We start from the raw sequence: 21013 nt of genomic DNA, 5'->3' as shown, positions 1-21013 counted from the left end.
CACGCCGAGACACATAGTAATCAAATTGGCAAAAATTAAAGACAAAGAAAAATTATTGAAAGCAGTAAGGGAAAAACAACAAATAACATACAAGGGAACTCCCATAAGGTTAACAGTTGATTTCTCAGCAGAAACTCTACAAGCCAGAAGGGAGTGGAATGATATACTTAAAGTGATGAAAGGGAAGAACCTACAACCAAGATTACTCTACCCGGCAAGGATCTTATTCAGATTTGATGGAGAAATCAAAAGCTTTACAGACAAGCAAAAGCTAAGAGAATTCAGCACCACCAAACCAGCTCTACAACAAATGCTAAAGGAACTTCTCTAAGTGGGAAACACAAGAGAAGAAAAGGACCTCCAAAAAAAACCCCAGAAGAATTAAGAAAATGGTAATAGGAACAAACATATCGATAATTACCTTAAATGTGAATGGATTAAATGCTCCAACCAAAAGACACAGGCCTTTTGGAAACAAAAACAAGACCCATATGTATGCTGACTACAAGAGACCCACTTCAGACCTAGGGACACATACAGGCTGAAAGTTAGGGGATGGAAAAAGATATTCCATGCAAATGGAAATCAAAAGAAAGCTGGAGTAGCAATATTCATATCAGATAAAATAGACTTTAAAATAAAGAATGTTACAAGAGACAAGGAAGGACACTACATAATGATCAAGGGATCAATCCAAGAAGAAGATATAACAATTATAAATATATATGCACCTAACATAGGAGCACCTCAATACATAAGGTAACTGCTAACAGCTATAAAAGAGGAAATCGACAGTAACCCAATAATAGTGGGGGATTTTAACACCTCACTTACACCAATGGACAGATCATCCAAACAGAAAATTAATAAGAAAACACAAGCTTCAAATGACACAATAGACCAGACAGATTTAATTGATATTTATAGGACATTCCATCCAAAAACAGATTACACTTTCTTCTCAAGTGCACATGGAACATTCTCCAGGATAGATCACATCTTGGGTCACAAATCAAGCCTCAGTAAATTTAAGAAAACTGAAATCATATCAAGCATCTTTTCTGACCACAACGCTATGAGATTAGAAATGAATTACAAGGAAAAAAACGTAAAAAACACAAACACATGGAGGCTAAACAATACGTTACTAAATAACCAAGAGATCACTGAAGAAATCAAAGAGGAAATCAAAAAATACCTACAGACAAATGACAATGAAAACACGATGATCCAAAACCTATGGGATGCAGCAAAAGCAACTCTAAGAGGGAAGTTTATAGCTATACAAGCCTACCTCAAGAAACAAGAAAAATCTCAAATAAACAATCTAACCTTACACCTGAAGGAACTAGAGAAAGAAGAACAAACAAAACCTAAACTTAGCAGAAGGAAAGAAATCATAAAGATGAGAGCAGAAATAAATGAAATACAAACAAAGAAAACAATAGCAAAGATCAATAAAACTAAAAGCTGGTTCTTTGAGAAGATAAACAAAATTGATAAACCATTAGCCAGACTCATCAAAAAAAAGAGGGAGAGGACTCAAATCAATAAAATTAGAAAAGAAAATGAAGAAGTTACAACAGACACCGCAGAAATACAAAGCATCCTAAGAGACTACTACAAGCAACTCTATGCCAATAAAATGGACAACCTGGAAAAATGGACAAATTCTTAGAAAGGTATAACCTTCCAAGACAGAACCAGGAAGAAATAGAAGATATGAACAGACCAATCACAAGCACTGAAATTGAAACTGTGATTAAAAATCTTCCAACAAACAAAAGTCCAGGACCAGATGGCCTCACAGGTGAATTCTATCAAACATTTAGAGAAAAGCTAACACCCATCCTTCTCAAACTCTTCCAAAAAATTATGGAGGAAGGAACACTCCCAAACTCATTCTATGAGGCCACCATCAACCTGATACCAAAACCAGACAAAGATACTACAAAAAAAGAAAATTTCAGACCAATATCACTGATGAATATAGATGCAAAAATCCTCAACAAAATATTAGCAAACAGAATCCAACAACACATTAAAAGGATCATACACCATGATCAAGTGGGATTTATCCAGGGATGCAAGGATTCTTCAATATACGCAAATCAATCAATGTGATACACCACATTAACAAATTGAAGGATAAAAACCATAGGATCATCTCAATAGATGCAGAAAAAGCTTTTGACAAAATTCAACACCCATTTGTGATAAAAACTCTCCAGAAAGTGGGCATAGAGGGAACCAACCTCAACATAATAAAGGCCATATATGAGAAACCCACAGCAAACATCATTCTCAATGGTGAAAAACTGAAAGCATTTCCTCTAAGATAAGGAACAAGACAAGTATATCCACTCTCACCACTATTATTCAACATAGTTTTGGAAGTCCTAGCCATGGCAATCAGAGAAGAAAAAGAAATAAAAGGAATACAAATGGAAAAAGAAGAAGTAAAACTGTCACTGTTTGCAGATGACATGATACTATACATAGACAATCCTAAAGATGCCACCAGAAAACTACTAGAGCTAATCAATGAATTTGGTAAAGTTGCAGGATACAAAATTAATGCACAGAAATCTCTTGCATTCCTATACACTAATGATGAAAAATGTGAAAGAGAAATTAAGGAAACACTCCCATTTACCATTGCAACAAAAAGAATAAAATACCCAGGAATAAACCTACCTAGGGAGACAAAAGACCTGTATGCAGAAAACTATAAGACACTGATGAAAGAAATTAAAGATGATACCAACAGATGGAGAGATATACCATGTTCTTGGATTGGAAGAATCAACACTGTGAAAATGACTATACTACCCAAAGCAATCTACAGATTCAATGCAATCCCTATCAAATTACCAATGGCATTTTTTATGGAACTAGAACAAAAAATCTTTAAATTTGTATGGAGACACAAAAGACCCCGAATAGCCAAAGCAGTCTTCAGGGGAAAAAGCGGAGATGGAGGAATCAAGACTCCCTGACTTCAGACTATACTACAAAGCTACAGTAATCAAGACAATATGGTACTGGCACAAAAACAGAAATATAGATCAATGGAACAAGATAGAAAGCCCAGAGATAAACCCACGCACCTATGGTCAACTAATCTATGACAAAGGAGGAAACGATACACAATGGAGAAAAGACAGTCTCTTCAATAAGTGGTGTTGGAAAAACTGGACAGCTACATGTAAAAGAATGAAATTAGAACACTCCCTAACACCATACACAAAAATAAACTCAAAATGGATTAAAGACCTAAATGTAAGGCCAGACACTATAAAACTATTAGAGGAAAACATAGGCAGAACACTCTATGACATAAATCACAGCAAGATCCTTTTTGACTCACCTCCTAGAGAAATGGAAATAAAAACAAAAATAAACAAATGGGACCTAATGAAACTTCAAAGCTTTTGCACAACAAAGGAAACCATAAACAAGACGAAAAGACAATCCTCAGAATGGGAGAAAATATTTGCAAGTGAAGCAACTGACAAAGGATTAACCTCCAAAATTTACCAGCAGCTCATGTAGCTCAATATCAAAAAAACAAACAACCCAATCCAAAAATGGGCAGAAGACCTAATAGACATTTCTCCAAAGAAGATATACAGATTGCCAACAAACAAGAATGCTCAACATCACTAATTATTAGAGAAATGCAAATCAAAACTACAATGAGGTATCACCTCACACCAGTCAGAATGGCCATCATCAGAAAATCTACAAACAACAAATGCTGGAGAGGGTGTGGAGAGAAGGGAACCCTCTTGCACTGCTGGTGGGAATATAAATTGATACAGGCACTATGGAGAACAGTATGGAGGTTCCTTAAAAAACTAAAAATAGAATTACCATATGACCCAGCAATCCCACTACTGGCCATATACCCAGAGAAAACCATAATTCAAAAAGACACATGCACCCCAATGTTCATTGCAGCACTATTTACGATAGCCAGGTCATGGAAGCAACCTAAATGCCCATCGACAGACAAATGGATAAAGAAGATGTCGTACATATATACAATGGAATATTACTCAGCCATAAAAAGGAACGAAATTGGGTCATTTGTTGAGACGTGGATGGATCTAGAGAGTGTCATAGTGTGTGAAGCAAGTCAGAAAGAGAAAAACAAATATCGTATACTAACGCATATATGTGGAACCTAGAAAAATGGTACAGATGAACCAGTTTGCAGGGCAGAAATTGAGACACAGATGTAGAGAACAAATGTATGGACACCAAGAGGGGAAAGCGGCAGGGGGTGGGGGTGTGATGAATTGGGCAATTGGGATTGACATGTATACACTGATGTGGATAAAACTGATGACTAATAAGAGCCTGCTGTATAGAAAAATAAATTAAATAAAATTCAAAAATCAAAAAAAAAAAAAAAAAAGAAAAATGAGGAAATGCATAGAACAGACCTGACCTAACACACAGCTTGGAACCAAAAATAAAGTAAAATAAAATAAAAATAAAAAATAAAAAAATAAGACAGTATAAATGTAGTTGTTATTGTAAGTCTTTCTTCTGACTTAAAAGACAACTGCATAAAGCAATAATTATAAACCTATATTAATGGGTACATGATGTGTAAAGAGGTAACTTGGATGATAATGAGAGCAAAAGCAGAGAGGGAATAAAGTTATATAGGAGTATTGTTTTATATACTATTGAAATTAAAATGGTATTACTCCAAACTAAATAACCAATGGATAAAAAGAAGAAAATTCCAGGGAACTTAGAAAATAGTTTGAGATGAATGGAAAAAATACATACAATATACCAAAACCAATGAGATGTAACTAAAGCAGAGCACAGAGGGAAATATGTAGCCATAAATGCAAGTATTGAAAAAGTAGAAAGCTCTCAAATCCATGACCTAACTTCCTACTTTAAAATATTAGAAATGAAAGAAAATTAAACCCAAAAAAAAATCAGAAGAAAGGAAATATTAAATACTAGAGTGGAAATAAATGAAACAGAATGAAAAAATTAGAGAGGAAAAAAATAATCAATGAAACTAAAAGTTGGCTCAAAAGAGCAACATAAATGACAAATCTTTAGCTAGACTGACCAAGAGAAAAATAGATGAGACTCAAGTTACTAAAACCAGGAATAAAATTGGGAACATTACTACTGAATTAACAGAAATAAACAAGATTAGAGACACTATGAAAAAAGTATACAAACAAATTAAATAATCTAGATGAAAGGGACAAATTCCTAGAAACACAAACCAAAAGTGGCTAAAAAATAGAAAATCTGAATAGAACTATAACAAGAGATTGAATTATTAATTTTTTTTAAATTCCACAAAGAGAAGCCCAGATACAAAAGGCTCCACTGGTGAATCTTCACAAACATTTAAAGAAGAAATAACAGCAATCCCTCACAAATGCTTCCAAAAAATAGAAGAGGGAACTTTCTAGCTCATTCTATGAGTCCAGTATTACCCCAATATCAAACTGGACAAAGATATTACAAGAGGAAGTACAGACCAGTATCCCTCATGAATATATCTTAAAATCCTCAACAAATTCTAGAAAACAAAATGCATCAACACATGAATAGGATTATACATCATAACCAATTGGGATTTAACCCAGGAATGCAAGGGTGGCTCAACCTATGAAAATCAATGTAGCACACCATATCAATAGAATATATGGGGAAAAAAACACGATCATCTCCACAACTGCAGGAAAAGCATTTGACAAGATCCAGCACCCTTTCATGATTAAAAAAAAAAGAAAAGCATTCAACACAAACTAGGAATAAAAAGGAACTTCCTCAATCTAACAAAGGCATCTACAAAAAACTCACAGCTAGCGTCATACTCAATGGTAAGTGAATGAAAACTTCCCCCCTAAGATCAGGAACAGCATAGGATATCCACTCTTGCCACTTTTATTCAACACAGTATTGAAGTTCAAGACAGGTTAATTAAGCAAGAAAAAGAAATTAAAGGCATCTAGATTGGAAAGAAAGTAGTAAAACTCTGTCTGTGTGCAGATGACATGACCTTGAATATAGAAAATCTTAAGGAATCCACACACCAAAATTTAGAGCTAATAGACAAGGTTCAGCTAGGTTTCAGGATAACATAGAAAGATCAGTTCTTTTTCTGTACACTAGCAATGAACAATACAAAATTGAAATTAAGAAAATAAGTTTATTTACAGTAGCATCAAAAAGAATAAAATACTTAGGAGTAAATTGAACAAAAGAAGCACAATGCTTATATGCTGAAAACTATTTTTAAAAATTAGAGAAGACTTAAATACATTGAAAAATATCCTATGTTCATAAACTGGAAGACTTAACATTGTTAAGATAGCAATACTTGGGCTTCCCTGGTGGCGCAGTGGTTGGGAATCCGCCTGCCAATGCAGGGGACACGGGTTCGAGCCCTGGTCTGGGAGGATCCCACATGCCGCAGAGCAGCTGGGCCCGTGAGCCACAATTACTGAGCCTGCGCGTCTGGAGCCTGTGCTCTGCAACAAGAGAGGCTGTGATAGTGAGAGGCCCGCACACTGCGATGAAGAGTGGCCCCCGCTTGCCGCAACTAGAGAAAGCCCATGCACAGAAACGAAGACCCAACACAGCCAAAAATAAATTAATTAATTAATTAATTTAAAAAAAAAAAAGATAGCAATACTCCACAAACTGATCAATGCAATCTCCATCAAAATCTGAGCTTCCTTTAGTGAAAAAATTGACAAGCCAATTCTAAAATTCATATAGAAATGCAAGGGATCCCAAAGAGCCAAAATAATCTTGGGGGAAAAAAAGAACAAAATTGGAGGACCCACACTTTCCAATTTCAAACCTACTACAAAGCTACAGTAATCAAGTCTGTTGTGCTGGCATAAGGATAAACATATAGATCAATGGTAGATAATCCATAGTCCACAAATAAACTCTCACATTTATGGTCAACTGATGTTTGACAAGAGTGTTAAGACCATTCAATGGAGAAAGAATAGCCTTTATGGTGCTGGGACAACAGGACATCTATATGTAAAACAATGAAGTTGGACCCCTACTCATACCACTTACAAAGACTGACTCAAAATGGCTGAAAGACCTAAACATAAGAGCTAAAACTATAAAACTCTTAGAAGGAAACATAGGCATAAATCTTGGTGACTTTGGATTAGGCAATGGATTTTTAGATATGATACCTAAAGCACAAGCAAACCAAAGACAAAATATAGATAAATTGGACTGTTTCAAAATTTAAAACATTTGTGTTTCAAAGAGTCTATCAAGAAAGTAAAAGGACAGCCCACAGAATGGGAGAAAAGATTTGCAAATCACATAACTGGTAAGGGTCTAATGTTCAGAATATATAAAGAGCTCTTTCAACTCAATAAAAAGACAAATTACTTGATTTTAAAAATTGTCAAAGGGTTTGAATAGACATTTCTCGAAAGGAGAGATACAAATAGCCAGTAAGCACGTGAAAAACTGCTCATCATCATTAGTCATTAGGAAAACATCAAAATTACAGTACAACCTTTCACACCCATAAAATGGCTCTAATCCAAAAATGGAGAATAACAAGTGTTGGTAAGGATGTAAGAATGTACAGTGATGCAGCTGCTTTGGAAACAAGTTTGGCAGCATATCTGTTTCCTATTGCTACTGTAAAAAATTACCAGAAATTTATTAGCTTAAAACAAAGTTACAGCCTATGGTTCTAGGGGTCAGAAATTCATGATCAGTTTCATTGGACTAAAGTCAAGATGTTGGCAGAGCTGTTTCCTCCTGGAGGCTCTGAGACGAGAGTCTATTTCCTTGCCTTTTTCAGCCTCTAGTGGGGCTTCCTGTGTTGCTTGGCCTTTGACCCGTCCCATCTTCAAGGCGCTACACGCTCATCTCTGCTTTTGCTCTGCCTTGTCCTTCATCCTTCTTATTATTATAAGGACAGATGTGATTACATTGGGCCCATCCAGATAATCCAGGATAATTTCCACATCTCAAGATCCTTAATCTGGGGACTTCCCTGGTGGCGCAGTGGTTAAGAATCCGCCTGCCAATGCAGGGGACACGGGTTCAAGCCCTGGTCGGGGAAGATCCCACATGCCACGGAGCAACTAAGCCCATGCGCCACAACTACTGAGCCTGTGCTCTAGAGCCTGTGAGCCACAACTACTGAGCCCGCGTGCCAAGAGCCCATGCTCCACAACAAGAGAAGCCATCGCCATGAGAAGCCCGTGCACCACAACAAAGAGTAGCCCCCGCTCGCCACAACTAGAGAAAGCTTGCACACAGCAACAAAGACCCAGCACAGCCAAAAAAAAGAGAAAGATCCTTAATCTAACCACATCTACAAAATCCCTTTTGTCATATAAGGTAACATTCACAGGTTCTGGGGATTAGGATAGGGAGATATTGGGGTTGGGGGGACATTATTCAGCTCACCACAAGCACTGCCTCAAAGAGTTAAGGTTAGAATTATCATACGACCCAGCAATTCTACTGCTACGTATACCTGACACAACTGAAAATATATCCAGACAAAAACCTGTGCATAAAACATTCATAGTGGGCTTCCCTGGTGGCGCAGTGGTTGAGAATCTGCCTGCCAATGCAGGGGACACAGGTTCGAGCCCTGGTCTGGGAAAATCCCACGTGCCGCGGAGCAACTAAGCCCGTGAGCCACAATTACTGAGCCTGCGCGTCTGGAGCCTGTGCTCCGCAACAAGAGAGGCCGCGATAGTGAGAGGCCCGCGCACCGCGATGAAGAGTGGCCCCCGCTTGCCACAACTAGAGAAAGCCCTCGCACAGAAACAAAGACCCAACACAGCCAAAAATAAATAAATAATTAAAAAAAAAAAAAAAAAAAACGTTCATAGTGGGGACCTGGTGGTCCAGTGGTAAAGAATCCACCTTCCAATGCAGGGGACGAGGCTTCGATCCCTGGTCAGGGGACTAAGATCCAACATGCCACAGGGCAACTAAGCCCACGTGCCACAACTACTAAGCTGGTGCACCTCAACGAGAGAGCCTGCGTGCCGCAAACTACAGAGCCCACGCGCCCTGGAGCCTGCACGCCACAACTAGAGAGAGAAAAACCACACGCCACAACTAGAGAGAAGCCTGTGCACCGCAACAAAGAGCCTGCGTGTCACAACAAAAGATCCCACATGCCTCAAGGAAGTTCCTGCATGCCACAACTAAGACCCGATGCAGCCAAAAATTAAAAAAAAAATAAAAAATAAAAATAAATTTTTTTGAGAAAAAAAAAAAACAAGACATTCATAGTGGCATTACTTATAACACCCCAAAAATGGAAACAATCCAAATGTCCATCAACTAATGAATGAATAAACAAAATGTGGTATACAATGAAATATTATTCACCCACAAAAAGGAAAGTACTGGGCTTCCCTGGTGGCGCAGTGGTTGAGAATCTGCCTGCTAATGCAGGGGACGCGGGTTCTAGCCCTGGTCTGGGAAGATCCCACATGCCGTGGAGCAACTGGGCCCGTGAGCCACAATTACTGAGCCTGCGCGTCTGGAGCCTGTGCTCCGCAACAAGAGAGGCCGCGATAGTGAGAGGCCCGCGCACCGCGATGAAGAGTGGCCCCCGCTTGCCGCAACCAGAGAAAGCCCTCGCACAGAAACGAAGACCCAACACAGCCAAAAATAAATAAATAAATAAAAATAGTAAAAGCTCTGTTTAAAAAAAAGGAAAGTACTGACACATGCTACAACATCAATGAACCTTGCAAACATTTTGCTGACGGAAAGAAGCCAGGCACAAAAAGGTACGTATTATATGATTCCATTTATATGAAATATCCAGAATAGGTAAATCCACAGAGACAAAGTAGATTCGTGGTCACCAGAGGCTGGGGGAAGGAGGAGTGAGGAGTGACTGCTTCGTGGGTGTGGGGTTTCTACTGAGGTGATGAGTATATTCCGAAATTAGTAAGCAGTGATGGTCTCACCACCTTGTGAACATACTAGAAACCACTGATTATAGTCTTTAAAAGGGTGAATTCTGTGGTATGTGAATTAGAATTTTAAAAGGAACATGCTAATATAGGATAAAAAAGAAAACTCTTTCATAGTTTTGTTTCATAGTTTCGTCTTCCTTGGGTGGCAGGAATCCTAAGGAATCCTCTAGACGGATGAAGCTGGGTAGAGTAGGGTTCAGAGCCCTACGGCAATTCAAAGAATGATCACAGCCATCCCATTTGGTGGACAGTAGAACATCATGGGATCCACTTGCCCAGACTGAACCAATCTCTGCCCTCTAAGAGCCTTCATCCTAGCAGGATGCAAGGATGCACATGGATAGTTAACATAACAGATCATAAAAGACATGAAGACACAACACCATCAGAGTTCTGACCCTCCTAAGTCAGGGCATTCTGCAAAAGATTCACCACAACAATATTGGCCTGGAAGTACCCCAGGATTTGCCTTGAGTGAGGCTGGGGCGGATGGAGAATGGAAGCTAGATGACAGCATTCAAGTCCTAGGTAAGACGTGACACGTCGAGTGACTATATGCCTCCAGTGAGGGAGAACCTCCGTGACCCCTCATTTCCTGTTTCCGGCTGAATGGCAGCAAGTGAATTTTCAATGAGACGCAGCATCTCCTCCACCCCCTGTTAGAACATAGATCCCAGACTCACGGCCGCAAAACTAATGACACTTAGCTTTCTGAAAACACCAGTTTAGTTCTAATCACCATCTCTCTACCCCTTTCCTTAAAGGGCCTCCATTAGAGCTTGCAAGTTCTGAATCAAACATTTTCAAGGCAGAGAAACTTACTAAGGACGTATTTTATACCCAACTGCTCTAACTGCCATGTTCCCGACGTACCCCTTTGGTCTGTTGCTCGGAAGGGTCAGGGGAGACATCCGTGATGTTTCTCCTCTTCAAGGACTGCTCATCCTTCTTGGCTTTCCGGAGCTCCAGGCTGACTGCTATCCTCTGCTGCCGCCTCATCTAATGAGGAAAAGAATGGGAGCCCTTAGAGCTGGGAAGTCAGGTTGTCAGCCTGTTTAGCCTTTAGAGCACATGTCAAAGCATCCAATTTCACTTTTACAGATGCAACAGGCCGGAAGAGTTCAGACCACACAGCTAGTCAACAGTCAGCCCGGCTAGCCTCCTCTGCTTCTTTCTCCTCCTCCACCACCTCTAGCGAGATCGTCAATCTTCCTCCCAAAGTGAAGGAAGACCGTGCACACCCACTGGCCAGCCAGGATTCTCAGGTGTCGAGACATCTGAGCAAAGCATCCCATTGCCCTGAATCTGAGCACATCTTCATTGGTGCCCATTGCTTCCAGAGAAGCAGGCCTGTGCCTTCTAGCTGTGGGCACCCGGGTTGGGCAGGGGACTGAAGGGAGCACCCCGGCCCCAGATGTCCTTGACCATTTCCACTGCTGGGAATCAGCCTATAGGTCATGCAAACCTTGATCCAATCCCAAGAGTTTTACTTGGACACCAGACTGAGGAAGATGGAAATTCTACAAACAAACAAACCCCCCTTTTCTTCTCTTATCAGGCAAAACTCAGACCTTACCGTATTGAGAATCCTGGGGAAATGATCTAATCTTTACGGATAGATGAGTTTTGGGTTGAAGACTTTAAAATATTAATTATAAGGAAGTCAGTGTGTATTAGATACTTCTGGTTCCTTAAAGAAGCTATTTGAGCCTTGCTTGAAACTAGGGTCAATGGGAATTCCCTGGTGGTCCAGCAGTTAGGACTTGGCGCTTTCACTGCTGGGGACCGGGGTTCAATCCCTGGTCGGGGAACTAAGATCCTGCAAGCCGTGCGGCGCAGCCAAAAAAAAAGAAAAGAAAATAGGGTCATTGTGGTGTTCTGGAAAGGCAGGGACACATTGGGGGCCTATGGAGCCAGTTGTTGTGTTGCTCCCATCACTAAGCGGCCCTTCCCCATAGAGAATATGGTACCTTTAGCTTCTACCTTCTCATCTCCTGGCCCTTCCCGCTGCTGTCCCCATAGAGGGTTTGATTTCTTTGTTCTAATTGGTTTCCTTTAATCTGCGGTGGTCTTGGAAGCCAGACAGCCAAGCTTGTTGGAAAGGGTGTAAGTAAGAGGGATTTGGCTTTGGATGATGTTCAACTGGGCGGCTATGCCCTTGTGTTCTCCTTATCCTCAGCTGCCTTTCAGATTCCCAAGGCGTAGCCAACTTGATATGTCAGTCAAGATACATAGATATAGGACACAGCGCTAGACAGAAAACCTGGAGACCAGAGAAGCTGAATGAGAGATTCACGAACAGCACAGCCTCCCTGGCCCAGCGCTCGTGCTCATCCCAGTAGAGAGCAGTCTGGACTTTTCACTTCTGAGTCCTATTTCTCTTCCAGGCATGCTGGTTGGCAACTGTATTCCCAACATCTTAGCTCCTTGGTAAGCCCCCTTGACATGCAGAGCTGCAGGTAAGCATCTATATACCAGGCACTTGATGATGCTACCCAGGTCCTAAGAGGTAGGTATCAGCCCTGTTTTATAGATGAAGAAACTGAGGCTCTGAAGTTCAATAGTTTCAAGATCACATGGAGACCTTGATTTGAGTCTACAGTTGTCCGACTAAGTCCGTGAGGTTTGATCCTCCCCACCTTCAATATTTTACTATGAAATTTTCAGATATACAGAAAAGTTAAAAGGATTATTCAATGACCATCCATGCACTTACCCACAATGAACGTTCTGCTATACTTGCTTGTTCACCCCATCTAGCCCACTCTCCACTAGTTTTAATGCATTTCAACCATGTGCTTTTTACCGCACCCATCCTTGATAGAGTAAGGTATTGCTTCATACTCACAGATGCATCTTTGCCACGATACTTAAATTTTCTCAGCCTCTCTTCCGGAGCTTCTAAAGTCGGCATATTGACTAGAAGAAGTAAAGCACCTGCAGGTAGGACAGTTCCAAAGAGATTTTCAGTGCCCAGTATGTGGTTACTATGTTAAAGCCATCCGGGCTGTAAGCCCTTAAAGGACCCACAGTGGAACAGAGAGCAGCATCCACAGGCGTCACATGCCAGTTCAATAGGCAATGAGCATCATGGGAACTCAGAGGGGACCAGCCCTGGGCTACAGGAGTAAGGGATATCTTTTTAGGGGCAGTTTGGCTTGAACTGGGCTTTTGATGGCTAGGGTAGGCTGGAAGGAAAGCACAGAACCCTTCCACGTGGCTGGGTCCAAGGAGTTCTGTACAGAGCATACGTACAAGGATGCTGAGGAGCCCAACCAGGCTATGATAGGAAGATGGTCCTCTTCTCCCACATCCGATCCACCAGCACATCAGTACAGGACTGTCTCAAGCATGTCCCACTCCTAATTTTTTAGAAGACTTCCTCCACCCTGGTCCAGCCCACCATCATCTTTCACCCACACTATGGCAACTGTCTCCGAACTCTACTACCTGCTTCTACCATTGCCTTATCCCAATCTGTCCTCTACACAAAGCCATGTGATCTTTTAAAAAGAAACTGACCATGTAATTTCCCCCACTTTTTTCCCGCCCTCTACTGGCTGGTTGATCTTAGAAGAAAACTCAAGTTCACCATGATGCCCACCCTACGTGAGCTGGCCTCAGCCCACTTTTACCCAACAATTCTTTCCTATCTAAGAAGCTAAGTATCTTCCCAATCTGTCTGTTTCGTCTTCTCCATAGCTTTGACCACAACTCAATATTTTCTTGTTTGTGCATCTTCCCCTCCATACTCCCAAGGACAATGGGACCATGCGTGTCTTAGTTACGATTCCTCAGCCCCTTCACAATGCATGGCATGTAGTAAGTAGGTACTCAAATGTTTGTTAGAAGAGGGTGGTGAGCGATAAGCTCACAAAGGGAGTTGGCCCTCCATTAGAGGAGGTTATTCAGATCAGGGCAAGTTTGGATTTCCTACAGGGCAGCAGGGAATAACCTTTCTTACAAGTATGCAATGAATATTCGTCTGTTTCTAAGTATACAGGATGGGCCAGACTACATTATACCAAAGAGAAAACTGGATAAAGATGACCAACAGACTCTCTTCTTGAGAGTAGAACAGCTGGGAATAATTTTGGTAGGAAAGACTAATTTAGACATATCAGTTTGGATGGGATGGTGTAGACAACTTGGAGAATTCTGTCAGTGAGGAGAGAGCCAAGGAGAGAGAAGACGAACTCTATCTGAGAACAGAACAAGAATTGAGTCTTGGTGACCTGTGTATTAGGGTCCAAGAAAACAAAGAGCCAGCAAGGGACCGGGGAAAGGAGGGAATCTGAGACAGAACAACAGAAGCACAGCCTCAGAGGCACTACCGGTTAACAGCGGCTACCATGCCAGGGACAAATCCATAAAAAGAAGCACCACCAGCCCCAGACAGATAGGAGAGCAAGTCAGCTGAGTCTCAGAGCTGAGGCTTCACTGCCATGACTTTGCTTTTTCTAAGGCATTTGTCTCTTTAGGAGCTTGAGCAAGAATAGCTGACAATGTGTACAAATCTGAGTGGGAAATGCAAATTACTTCCCAGAATTGACCAGTTGCTCCCTCCCCCCAGCACATCTCAATCTGGAGAGGTGGAGAGTGACACAGTGGGTCACACAATGGGTCACAGGAACATTTGCGAAGCTCTAAACATTCCGTTAACAAAGTCACACTGGTCACCTCCACCACCCCAACCCCCAGAGAGTCAAGGAGCCCCGGTGACATCCATGGTCCTTCCATTGCTGTGTATTTACCAGGAGAAGCACCACATATAAGTTGTCTTGAGACAATCTCAGGCTTTAGATTAATTCAGTTAAAAGTTCAAGCTGGAGGTAGATTGACCTCCAGCAATACACCAGAAGCCAGCACATCAGGAAGAGGAGGGAATGATGCTGCAGGACAATCTCAGCCCTGGAGGCTCAGGCCAGAGAGTAACCATGTCCCATCCCTTCATCTACTTTAAAGTCATCTCCAATCCTGCCCCATCAGGAAAGAAAGAGTTGCTTTTTATGACCCAGTGACCCACCGGTAAATCATTGCTATTCATCATGACACCCTTGAAAACACCATCGCAAAAGAGTTTTCCAGTTGCTGTAATAGCAAGGTCAAAAGGATGATCAGTTGCAACCCGAGATTTGGGTTTAAATAAGGAGCTATATGCTACATCTCCGAGAGGTAAGACATATGGCAATATAAATTAGGAGCAGGATAGTATTATGGGCCTATTTCAGACAGCAATGGCCAAAATGTGTTTACTACATACCAGGAATATTGGACACTTAGGATTAAATGAAGCAACATTATGAGGTATCACCCCACACCAGTCAGAATGGCCATAATCAAAAGTCTACAAACAATAAATGCTAGAGAGGGTGTGGAGAAAAGGGAACCCTCCTATGCTGTTGGTGGGAATGTAAATTGATACAGCCACTATGGAGGTTCCTTAAAGAACTAAAAATAGAACTACCATATGAACCAGCAATCTCACTCCTGGGCATATATCTGGGCAAAACTGTAATTCAAAAAGCTACATGCACCCCAAAGTTCATTGCAACACTATTTACGATAGCCAAGACATGGAAGCAACCTAAATGTCCATCGACAGAGGAATGGATAAAGAAGATGTGGTATGTATATACAATGGAATATTACTCAGTCATTAAAAAAAACACGAAATAATACCATTTGCAGCAACATGGATGGACCTAGAAATTCACTTCACACTAAGTGAAGTCAGGCAGAGAAGGACAAATATCATATGATATCACTCATATGTGGAATCTAATTTAAAAAATGATACAAATGAACTTATTTACAAAACAGAAACAGACTTACAGATATCAAAGACAAACTTACGGTTACCAAAGGAGAAACGTGGAGGGGAGGGATAAATCAGGAGCTTGGGATTAACATACACACACTACTATATATAAGATAGATAACCAACAGGGACCTACTGTATAGCACAGGGAACTCTACCCAGTATTCTGTGATAACCAATATGAGAAAAGAATCTGAAAAAGAATGAATATATGTATATGTATAACAATCACTTTGCTGTACACCTGAAACTAACACAACATTGTAAATCAATTACACTCCGATAAAATTTTTTTAAATAAATTAATAAAAAACTCAAAAAACATGAAGCAACATTAACAGTAAGGGAGAGAGAGCCCCATTTTGCAAGTGAGGAAACCTTTGCAGATGCCATTTGCCAAAGTTCCCACAGCTGTTAAGCCCCAGAGCCAGGAATCAGCCTACGTCTGACTCCTGCGTCATGCTTTGGATCACTAAACTTCACAGCCGATAATCTGTAACAAGGTCAGATTAGGAAACACCAAGTCTCCACCGTGGGTGGCACTTAACACATGGGTGAGATGTTGGAAAACAGGAAAGCGCACCGTTTTAGGCAATGGAAACAACAGAGGCCACTTTGGAAACACTCTGTTGCCACCTCACTGCTGAGTCTCACTCACTGTTAGGGGCCCGACCAACTCAGCTCATGAGACTGTCTGAATGTGCACAGAGGCCGGTTTGGTACACGGGGATGAAATGCTTTTGCTCCTTGGGAGACCCAAGGCAGGGCCTAGTTCTAGGACTGTTGCCATGGGAACCATGCATGCTTCTGCCACATCTCAGATGGTATGGCCATAAGGAACCTGGGAAGTGGATCCAGGGGTTCAGAGGGCCGCCACTTTCCTTCAAATCAAATATCAATGGGAATTCCCTGGAGGTCCAGTGGTTAGGACTCGGTGCTTTCACTGCCATGGGCCCGGGGTTCAACCACTGGTCGGGGAACTAGGATCCCACAAGCCGCGCGGTGCAGCCAAAAACGAAACACCAAAAACCAAAACCCGAAAATCAAGTGGAAGGCCTTTATCAGGTGGCGTAAGCAGAGAAAGCTTGACTTCAGAGTGCTCCCTTGTCCCTGAAAGCAGTTTGAAAGTCACAGGTTTGGCCACACCACTTCATCTGGGGACATCCTGCAAAGCCAGCTGCAAAGCAGATCCTTCTGGCTTTCACAAGCTTCTCTACTCACAGCTCAAATGTGATTCCTTCCCCTCACATGGCTATTTCTAGCACCAGGAGAGCTGGCTACCCCATCATCCTTTACCAGTAGAATAATGAGAACGCTAATTTGGAGGCTTTGAGTTATGCACCAAAATCAAAGTCAGTACCTTTCCTCATTGATTCTTAAATCTGAGATCCAGAGAAAGCCAGACTAGTTACTTAGGCAAACATCATCAACGTAGGGGCTGACACCGGCCCCCCCACAGCTCTGCTGCTCCCCACACTATGAGACCCCCTGCCCTGGGTGTCAGGTGGCAGAAGCCCACCCAAGGGACCCTCCCTGGCCACGCCTTATTAACGGCACTGGGTCACTTTCTCTGGTGGGAGCATTACAGGCCATTTGGTTTTTTCTATCCTTCCCTAGGTCGAGCCAAACTTTGACTGTGAGCATCTTTCATGAACCCAGAACGGTTTTAAATTAAGATATGTCTCATCACCCCAGAGTTGGCTTCTATAAAGCAGGATTTTTCTGATTTTAACACACGCTCGCGGCTTAAGAAAATGAAATACTTGAGAAGCACACTGAGCATTAACTCCCTATAACCCCACTCCTCCTCCAAGTTAACCTCTGAAATCACACACCACCCTCTACAGGCCCCAGCCGCTCTGCACGTGCCCCAAGGTGCTGATTGCAGGAGGGGAGCCGATCACAGACAGGGTCTGGCAGCATGCTTCTCCACTTCGCCTGTACCGGGGACATCTTTCCATGTGTGTTCAGATCTACATCACTAACAGCCCCTTGTTCAAACAAAGTGGGATTTGTTTTAAGCTAAAACCATGCATTGGGTTGGAGTGAGTGAGGCTTATTCGGAAGGACTGAGCCAACCTCAGCTCCAAGGTCAGCAAGCAGACACCGCTGGGGCTGGAGTGGGCCCCCGGGGAAGGGGGGTGGTCTCCAGTTCCAGGGCCCCCGCCCCCTACATCGGCATTCTTTGGCTCCCTGCACGGCTCTACCAAATAGACGTGTCCTGACACCACCTTGGAGGCAGGGAGACACACAGCCATGCCTCCCTCCCCGGCCCAGGCTGGCCAAGATGAGAGGCACGTGTCAAAGCAAGAAGGAAGCAAGCAACTAGGCCTTCTCCCCGTGACCCACCTCCAAGGCTTGGAAAGGCTTTGCTCCCCAGGTGAGGACGTCCCGAGGGATATTTCAGGGAGTAGGACACCAGCAAAGACGCAGGGCACACGGATCTACAGGCTGCGGCTGCCGTGTGGGTGACGCAGCCCCAGGCCCCCTGCCATCCCCCCCGCCCCGCCTGGGCTCTGGAGGGTGAAGGGTCCCCACCAAATACCACCCCCTCCTCACCCATCCTGAAAACAAGCCAAGCGCCCCTTAGCACAGCTTCTGTCAACCAAGACTGAAGTTCAACAGGGAAAGGCCCAGCCTGGGCCTCCTGGGAGCCACTGCTCCAGGCAGGCCACCAGCTTTGGGGAGGGCACGACCGCAGCAACCTCTCTGGGGCCCCCAAACAGCTTCTAAGGTCCCCAGCACCCTCCACCCACCCGTCACTCACCTGGCAGGGAGCCGCAGTCTCCAGCCCCCTGGTTGGCCTTAAATGCCCTCAGCAGGTGGCATGTCTTTAGGGGCATTTGGCCCATCCCCACGGGGCTGGTTTCTGACCAATGTCAACAGTTCTCGGAATCACGTGGGGAGCTCCGCCCACCCTGCCGCCAGGGCCCCACCCCAGAGACTGATTGAGCTGGTCTGTGGGGTGGGGAGGGAGGCCTAGGTCTCCAGGTGACTCTCATGTACCGACAAGGTACAGATGGGAGACTCAGAGGCATTGCGGACCTTCAGGCTCTGCAGCTGCAGCCTTGGAGACCCTCAGATGGATGATCAAGAGGCGAGGGGCGGCGGCATCTACCTCCAGGGAAGGGTTTGTGTTCTGGGTGATTAAGGCTTCCGGGATTCAGCTAGATTGAGTGGCCTCTTCCTAAAATGGAAGGATTAGGCTTAAAGCTGCTGTCGAACAGTTAACAAATGTTTCTTCCCAAGGCAGGCAAAAGATTGGGTGGTGGCGAGAATGGGTCTGCCTCGTATCGAAGTGAAAATAGGAACAAAATTTCATGTATCTCTTCAACAAATATTTATTGTTCCCACTGTGTTTCAGGCCCTGGTGTGCAACAGTGAACAAGACGACCTGGTTCCCGCGCTCCCATCAGGAGCAGAGATGGGCCTAGAATGGGAACAGGAGAGTGATTGCGACAACACAGGGCAGGGGAGGTCAGGGAGGGCTTCCTGGAAGAGGTGATGCTAGAGCCACATCTGTAGGAAAAGGAGTCAGCAGGTGAAAAATTGTGAGAAAAATGCTCCAGGCAGAGGGAACAGCATAGGAAAAGGCACCGAGGCAAGAAAACCCAGCCATGGTTCACTTGGGAACAGAGGCTGTTCAGGATTGTTAGAGGGACGATGGGGTCAGGTGTACAGGGGAGGGGCAGAGGGAGCCATCCACTCTGGTCCAGGCAGTAGGGAGTTGCACTGTCTGTAGGAGATTTTTTTTTTTAATTAATTTTTTAAAAATAAATTTATTTCATTTATTTATTTTTGGCTGTTGGGTCTTTGTTGCTGTGCACGGGCTTTCCCTAGTTGTAGCGAGCGGGGGCTACTCTTTGTTGCGGGGCGCAGGCTTCTCATCGTGGTGGCTTCTCTAGTTGCAGAGCACGGGCTCTAGGCACACAGGCTTTAGTAGTTATGGATTGCGGGCTCAGTAGTTGTGGCTCGTGGGCTCAGTAGTTGTGGCTCGTGGGCTCTAGAGCACAGGCTCAGTAGCTGTGGCACACGGGCTCAGCTGCTCTGCAGCACGTGGGATCTTCCCGGACCAGGGCTCGAACCCGTGTCCCCTGCATTGGCAGGCAGATTCTTAACCACTGAGCCCCTGTAGGGGATTTTAAATCAATGATAAAACCGATTACGTCTGCTCTTTGAGCCAGGAATTCCAAAGTGTCAGGGGGCTGCACCCACCTGTCACTCACTCTTTGAAGGTGTTGGGACTTTGTCCGGAGAGCAGCAGGCAGTCCCCGAAGGTCCCAGCAGGGTTGTGTTCCTATTTGCCTTATTTTTACTTTTTTTTTTATTATGGAAAGTTCCAAATTTGTAAAAGTGGAGAGAAGAGTACAAACGAATCCTTGAGGACACCGAGGTTCAACAGTTACCAACTCCACCTTTCTTTCTCCCCCCACCTTTTTTATTATGTATTTATTGATTTTGGTTGGTGTGTTATCACCAAAGGAAATCGCAGGCATATCATTTCATCTATAAAGTTTCAGAATGAATCTCTAACAGATAGACTTAAAAACTAAAACCAAAATACCATGATCACACCTACCAAAAGCAATATTCTTAGTGGGTCATTTTAGAATATTTAGGCTAGCCTGGAGGGAAGGGGTAAGAGGAGGATTCTTTCCCAGGTGGGGCTAGAAAGAGGAGGTGTCTGACCCCAGGACACCCTGGTTACGGCAGGAGATGTGGGCAGAGAAGCCGGGGTTCTGAGTTGGTGAAGTGTGGGGTTCAAGGTTGGACCCGCACACCCAGGTGCCTGGAGAACATCAAGGTGGGGATACAGCAAAGGCCAGTCGGCTCAGAACTGGGGTGGGACCCGGTGACCCGCTGGAGGCAGTGGTGGGTGATAATGACACAGAGATATAAGTTAAAGCTGTGGTTTCAAGCTGAGGTGGCTGGTAAGGGATGGAGTCAGAAAAGGGGGATTCAGGCTGACTTACAGGAGGCCTGATTCCCACAGGATCCAAGGCCAGCAGAGAGATTGCCCTAGGCCTCCCTGTTCTGCCCAAGGCATTTGAGACAACCCACCTCTCTCCACCTCCACTTGGGACCCAGGCCCGACGGCGACCCTCTCACCTCATCACAGCCATCACTGCTTTGGCCTGTGCCCCTTCAGGCTTTTAAACACACACACACACACACACGCACAGATCCTTTAAAC

General features: G+C 43.5%; 1 protein-coding gene across 1 annotated transcript in view; it reads right to left on the bottom strand.

Annotated features, from left to right (window-relative positions):
• The window catches only part of KPNA7 (karyopherin subunit alpha 7), a 128066-nt gene extending 108577 nt beyond the window's left edge, over positions 1–19489 (bottom strand). The window contains exons 1-3 of the mRNA XM_082429856.1: positions 18587–19489; positions 12847–12935; positions 10872–10997 (exon numbers count right to left, since the gene is read on the bottom strand). Of these exons, the coding sequence (XP_082285982.1) occupies positions 10872–10997; positions 12847–12935; positions 18587–18671 (300 nt within the window). The 5' untranslated portion in view covers positions 18672–19489. The remainder of the gene's footprint in view (positions 1–10871; positions 10998–12846; positions 12936–18586) is intronic.
• Between the last annotated feature and the right edge of the window lie 1524 nt (positions 19490–21013).

The sequence above is a fragment of the Balaenoptera physalus genome, assembly GCF_965194825.1.
Source record: "Balaenoptera physalus genome assembly, chromosome: 16".
NCBI lineage: Eukaryota > Metazoa > Chordata > Mammalia > Artiodactyla > Balaenopteridae > Balaenoptera > Balaenoptera physalus.
Note: the sequence above shows the minus strand (reverse complement) of the source record. Positions and strands in the feature narration are given on the sequence as shown.